The 7,023-nt window shown below is 40.3% G+C and overlaps 1 protein-coding gene across 1 annotated transcript; it reads right to left on the bottom strand.

The window, feature by feature from the left end:
- Positions 1-403: 403 nt before the first annotated feature.
- fam98a (family with sequence similarity 98 member A) lies at positions 404-6,683 on the bottom strand. The gene is made up of 8 exons (XM_077496118.1): positions 6,524-6,683; positions 5,857-6,005; positions 5,249-5,383; positions 4,770-4,951; positions 3,334-3,414; positions 3,148-3,264; positions 2,877-3,044; positions 404-1,536 (listed from the first exon to the last, which is right to left on the bottom strand). Exons 1-8 carry the CDS (start codon positions 6,559-6,561, stop codon positions 910-912), a joined length of 1,497 nt encoding a protein of 498 aa, XP_077352244.1. The 5' UTR covers positions 6,562-6,683; the 3' UTR covers positions 404-909.
- Between the last annotated feature and the right edge of the window lie 340 nt (positions 6,684-7,023).

The following is a 7,023-nucleotide window of genomic DNA, read 5'->3' as shown; positions in this document are numbered from 1 at the left end:
GTGTGTGTGTGTGTGCGTGAAAGGCCGACTGAGACTTCCGCTGAAATCCTTTCATAATAAAATGCAATATATTCGGTACCGATTAAATTAAACTACGTGTCGACGGTAAACAAATTTGATAGATTATCGTTAGTGATTTTAATGTTCTTCAGAAGAGATTTTTTTTTATTTACAATCATCAAGGCGAAAGGTAACAAGGACAGGTAACATTTAATTATATGGTCAGCCAAACATCACTTCATTAAACATCAATTTCTTAAACAATTATTAAAATATCGCTGGCATCGGGACAAAACCATGTCACAAATTCACAATTTCATGAATTTCCCGTACCAAGCTACTCCTATTTCTATAGAGCCCAAGTATCATTTATTTATCAGATACATCAGACACAAAAAGAATATTTGTCTGTTTTGATCATTTTATTGCTCGGTCACATATTCATGCAGTCCAGTATCCACATTTGTAGGCTCACAATCTAAGGGCAACACAATTTGACCCATTTCTAATAACTTATATTTGCGTTTATTAACAGAATAAACCCTGGCCATAAAAATAAAATATCAAGTGAGCATGTGAAATAAAATATTTGACCTTTGTATAATACCTTGCAAGCACTTGCAGATCACACTCAGCAGTGAAGTGTTATGAAAGGGGTCGGGGGCAATTGTTTTCAAATTAAGCTGACAAACATTGTTTTTTAACCGTCATTGTGGAGGGAGACAAAAAAAAAAAAAACTGTACACTTTATATGTAAACATTCACATGTATATTTATAGAATAAAGTACCCACATATTACTTACTGGTGACCAGTCTGTTCAAACATGCTGAAAATGTGTGATTGATAAGGCCTTTTCAACTTGTTGTTTAAGCGATTGTGGACTGCGCTGTCATACTACTTACTATCTTCAACTAGTGTAGTGGCGGCTTTGATTAAAGCCAGCTTGGTTGTAGTTTTGGCCGCCATGTTGAAAAAACTGTTCAAACTGTCCTCCTTGATTAAAATTCTGGCCGCCTCTCCCTCCCCAGCCCCCTCCTCGACCTCCTCTTCCCCTGCCTCCTCTACCACCGCCCCTCTCTTGATGCCAGTTTCCATTCTGGTGGTAATTGTCATTGTAACTTGAATGGTGTCTGGACTCCTGGTGGCCTCCTTGGTTGCCGCCACCTCCTCTATAGGCACCTCTCGTTCCGCCTTCCCCCTGATGACCACCAAAATCTTGATACTGGCCCTTGTTGTAACCACCTCTCCCCCCACCACCACCCTCCCCCCAGCCTCCTTGCACCCTTCCGCCTCTGCCGCCGCCTCCTCCCCTACCGCCTCTTTCTCCTCCACCCCTCTCATAGCCCCCCCGGCTGCCTTGGGAATAATGATGATCGTAACCACCCCTGCTACTACCTCCATGACCACCTCCGCCACTATAGTGTCCACTACCTTGGGGGGTATCCTGCCGCTTTTGCCATGAGGGCATTTCTGGGGGAGGAGGCTCAATCTCACAGGGACGGCCTCCTCTATCTGGCACTCGACCCATTAAAACCTAGGGGGAAGAAAAAGAAAAAAAGAAAGAAAAAGAAAAAAAAAAAAAAAACATGAAATGGAATGTTCAGCACTGACCCCAAAGTTTTTCTCCCACTTTAACAGAACACAAAAAAATGTAGACATTTGTTTGATAAAAAGCTTGATCACATTTCTCCTTCAACCAGATGTTCCTGTGCAATGAGCCCATTCCACCATTGTGTTGCCACTTTTTCCCAACCAACAATTGCATGTCTACATCCACTAGATGGTGCTGATGCATCAAGTTTGATGCCAAAAGAAATGAATTCAAAAATTTAAACTTTCATAGATTATAGATCCAGGGCCCACAACTTCAGTGATTACAAATATTTGTTTATTTTTTACATTATTTGGGCTTCCAGTTCATAAAACCTATGAAAACAAGCACACTTCCCAGTGTTTTGCATGGGAAAAACAAGGTGGATGGATGGTATTTTCAAAACGATATGTCACTCTTCAATAGTTGGTTGGATTCCCTTTGCCTTAATCACTGCTTCGGCGTTGCCTGAGGGTCCTGGAAGCCCAGGCTTGCTGCCAGCTCTGTGTTTTGTTGGGGATTTTTGGGCTGGTGACCCTCATTTTCCTCTTGATAGTACTGTATTACAAGAGGAAAACAAGGGCCACAATACAGCACTATCAAGAGGAAAATGAGCGCCACCAAACCCCAAAACATGAGCTGGCAGCAAGCATCAAGAAAGCCTGACAATGCCACGGCGCATCGAGGCAGTGATGCAAAGGCAAAGGGAATCCAACCAACTATTGAAAATTGACATGTCTTTATGAAAATACCATCCATCCAACCATTTTGTTTTTTCCATGCAAAACACAGGGAAGTATGCATGGTGATTTCTTCACATTATTCAAATGTTTTGACATCCTGTTATCATGGGTTTTATAAGCTGGAAGCCCAAATGATGAAAAAAATAAAAAATAATCAAATACTTGAAATCACTTAATTTGTTGGCCCTGAATCTATAATCTATGACAGACTTTTTGAATAGAATTACGGGGGGGGGGGGGGGGTTGTTTTTGTTTTTTATGAGTACCTGTACTGTTAACTACTGAACTTATTATGCCCTGGAAGCAGAATGCACATAAATAATTTAAATTATACAGCATAATTGTGATATACCTTGCATGGATGCAATTGCTTCTTTATTTGGTGTACCTCAACCTTTAACTGATTTTTCCTCTTTAAGTAAAAGGTGTTATAGAGTTGTTGTTTTTTCAGATCTTGGTGGCATTTTTATGAAGAAAATGGCAATTTACTTCCTCGGGACAGCAGACTTGTCTAAGTTTCTTTTAAACTGATTGACTCACCTTATTAATGGCACAAGCAGTCTTCTCTCTCGACCTTCCACTGCTTGTGCGAAGGATTTTTGAGAAGTCTTGTCGGGCTGCAAGAAGGTGTGCTACAGAAATTTTGCTTTTGGTGCCAAGGGCGGAACGTAGTGGCTGATAAACATGAGCCAAATTCCCAGCATGCGTCTGTCGTGGGAAAAACAAAACAAAACATTATTTACCTTTATAAGAGAAAGGTTAGACCAAACACAGGATGTTGTTCTTTCTTCTGAAACGAGGTGCTGCATACCTTGGCTCTTTCTGACCAACCAAAAGACTGCACTGTCACATCTAGACGTTTTAACAACATCTTCCTTCTCACTTCATACTCATTTACAAGTGCTTGATTGATGGCTTCTATTTTTTCCTGTCGAAGGAAGAAAAAAGGCATCTTAACAACATATTTTTCCCCAAACTGTAATCCTTCCTAGTTTACCATGTGCACAGGTCCAAAGGGTTTCTTCAACAAAGGCTCTCCTATATGATTTGGTGGTACTCTACTTGTGGCTTCTTTCAGCTACCATACATGGTGACAGATAAAACAGTGTGAGAAAATACACAAAACTGCTGTTTTAAAATCTTACACCATACTGCAACAACAATAACTTGTACATTACGAGTATTTAGATCACATCACATTATTATCTTGCATTTGCAAGCTTTTTTTTTTTTTTTTTTTTTTAAACAATCGCCCTTATAAAATAATTTGAGTAACAGTTGAAGATTTTTTTTTTTTACTGACTTCTGTTTTCAGAACTAGCTAATAGCTATCAATTTATTGTGTACAACTGTACACAGTATGTAGCATGAGGTAATCATACATTTTTATGGTATGGGTTCACAGTCAAAACAGCCCTCTGAGGCCCATGACGCAAATTAAATTGACACCCGATTTAGATTGATATGACCAAAAGAGCGGTAAGATACAATGTTAGCATTTTCAATCAAGGTAAAAATAATAAAAATAATAATCATCATCATCATCATCATCTCACAGTGGGCTACTAATATTCAAGCCAGGGCAGCATAACTTGTGAGTTCACAATAGTACTGCCTCCAATACGTTGACAACTTTTTACGTCGACAACAAATTTTCAATTTCCATATGCATGAGAATATCAGCCCAAGATACCCTGTACTGTCACTGTATTTCTAAGTGAGCATAAGGGGAAATCGGCGTGAAGGTGGAGCCGTCAAGGCGTTTGATAGCCGAGCATGCGAGAAACCAGCCGGGCAGTGAGCCGATTGCATATTGACAGCGCGGGCGCATTGGTTTTTGCACGCGTAGAGTGACATCACGGACAGTCAAATCCATTCTGAGTGTTTCGAGCTGATCAGACTGAGACGCATCCTGTCCAAATCGGATATGAAACTATCTCCCGCATGTGATTTCAATCCGTCCCGCAAAAATCGGATTTCATGTGCTTTGTGACTGTTCAGACTACAAAAGAGCCATCCATTTTCAATCTGGATGGGCTAAAAATAGGATTTGGGCTGCCAGTCTGAATGAGTGGTTGTGTGAGTCTGCACCCCGCTTATAAATGGGGATGTGGCTGTGTTCAGAATTAGCCTGGAAACCAGACTCATCGCTGTAAACAGCGGATCAGTCTGGTCACTGTCAGCATCAAGAGCATTTCTGAGGCAGGGCAAACTTTGCTAAACAGACAGTGATCCAATCAACGAAGAGCGAATGTGATGTCATAAAAGCGGGACGTATATGGGGGAGAAAGAGTAGCATCTTACCTGTCAACTTTTTTTTTTTGGTCAGTTTGTCAACAATGCATCTTTCTTATCCATTAGGTTTACCTGAATAAATCCTTATTGCTGCTGTAACATTACAAGTGTGTGTATATTCTACTTTATCAAACTGACCTTCTTCTCAATGCCACTAAAGAACTGGAACATGGCAATGTTGGCTGGAGGCTTGGACATGCCCAGTGCCATGCAGATGCCCTTTAGTTCCTGGAAGGCAGGGCTACCAGACTCCTGGCCTTTCTTCTGGGGTCTGTTCACCAGAATCATCCTCGAAGCCTCAAGCTCGGATACCAGAAAGGCTGAGATGAAAAATCACACTTTGTCATTATTTCAATCATATATGAATTTGTATACCTTGCTTGCTCAGATAGTGCTCGAGTAGAAAGTCACAAATTAAATAAATGCTAGACCTCAGTCTCCTCTAACCTTTTTTTGTTCGCTCTGCATCAGAATTATACCAATCGGCAGCAAAATAATAATAATAATAATAATAATAATAATAAAAACTGTCACTTAAACCATGCAGTTTAAATCTATCTGTAGAGACTTAAAGCATGTTGTATGATAACAAGAAGTTGCAAATAGTAAATTCATACAGAGCAGTAGCAGACAGTCATTCTTGTTGAGAAGCCTTTGGTTGACAGCCCCACTTGTGAGGACAGAGTAAGGACAAGCGACTTCTGCCAACAGACCGCTCATCTCCAGCTGGAAGCTCTCCGCCTCACTTGGACCTGCAAAAAGTAAGAGAGCAGCCACCCTGTATTCCCGTCCTTGTGAAATTAACAACGTGAACGTATGTGTGCCTTTACAGTACACACACATACAGTCCCATCCGTTCCATTACTTCTTTTGCTTGTGTTGTACAGGTATACTGAAGGCGTTTCATATGACAAGATGATTATGAGACAAAAGTTCAGAATTCCTACTTCTATTTCATGGAATTTACCTCAAGATATGTTCAACAAATCAGGACAAACACTTTTTGTTTGAACATATCCAAATAAGAATGGAACCCAAAAATCAAAACTGAGAGAAAGAATTGCCACTTAAATCACTTGGCTGCCCTTATATTACAAAATGAAAATGCAATTTAATTTTAAATCATTGTCAATGGACTTTGCAATAATTGTGATGGATTTGATTTGGGCATTCGCAGCATTTATAAAGTGTAGCTATTTAGGAAGAAACATATTTTAAATCTTACAGTTCGTGGCATGGACATTCTCTTCGAGTTTACTGTAAAGTTTGAGCTCTGATACAATCCAAGCACAGAGCTTTGTAAACTCCGGCGAAGCAGCCCCACCAGTCACAGCTGACTCCAGTGCTCCGTCCTCCAACAGTGGGCCTTGATACCTTCAATGACATAGCCACACATTAAAATTCTGTTCAAGCCACAAGACTATTTTTCCTCATCAGTTTTATTAATCAGATAACGTGTAGCTAAGCTGAAAGCCCCTAACCAAGACCCGGTGTCAAATTTGACTAACATTTCGGAATGGCCGCATATATGGTGACGAAATTTAAACAAATGACGACTTTCAAGCGATTGTGGGGTTTAAAGAGGAGTTGCATCTGATCACAGCAGTTCAGCAGTTTCATTTAAACATGGACAAGTGTTGCTGAGAACACTGACCAACGGTTTTGTTTTGTTTTTCGAACAGCTGTTGCTACGTTAATGAGCAATCAATAGACGTAGGTTAAAACGACTGTCTGACTCATGTTAGCTTTCACACCGGGTCAGTTGTTTCGCTGAAGCATACCACGTCACATTGCTCAACAGACACTGGCATGGTTAGCCATTGAAATTCCAACTGTACAGTGCATTGTTTAACAAAATTATTAAACCCCCACCCCGCCCCCCTTTCACTTACCCTAAATCCTCAAGAGAAACTACGATATCATTCTCCATAGTAATAATTGTTGTGTACGCTCAAAATTCACGAAACGTCAAACACACACCACTGTGGCTGCCTGTTGGACTGACGGCGATTCACTTCTTCGCTGGACTTATTTCTGCACAGCAACGTGTGGAACCAGCAGAATATCGCCCACTAGTGTAAGGATTCTGCCAAAATAAACCACCAGTGCAAATGATTACAGGACTGTACTGTAAAGTAGACCCCTATTCCTGTTTTGTTTGGGGGGGGGTTCCCCCGTTTAGTACGTACAACCGAAATAGTTGTTTCTTTTGTGCATCCTTCTTGATGACCAACTAAAGTTTGTGCTATCTGTTGTAACATTTTGTTATTATCACAAACACATTGACAATATTATTTTGCTGGGCAAGCAATGCACAAATGTCATTTCTTTAAAACAAAATAATTTTTGCTCATTGGGAAAATTAGTTGAAATCTCATACTTATACCATTAT

The sequence above is a fragment of the Festucalex cinctus genome, chromosome 14, assembly GCF_051991245.1.
Source record: "Festucalex cinctus isolate MCC-2025b chromosome 14, RoL_Fcin_1.0, whole genome shotgun sequence".
In the NCBI taxonomy this organism is placed as follows: Eukaryota; Metazoa; Chordata; class Actinopteri; order Syngnathiformes; family Syngnathidae; genus Festucalex; species Festucalex cinctus.
The sequence above is the reverse complement of the archived record's forward strand: the minus strand, read 5'-3'. Positions and strand labels throughout refer to the sequence as shown.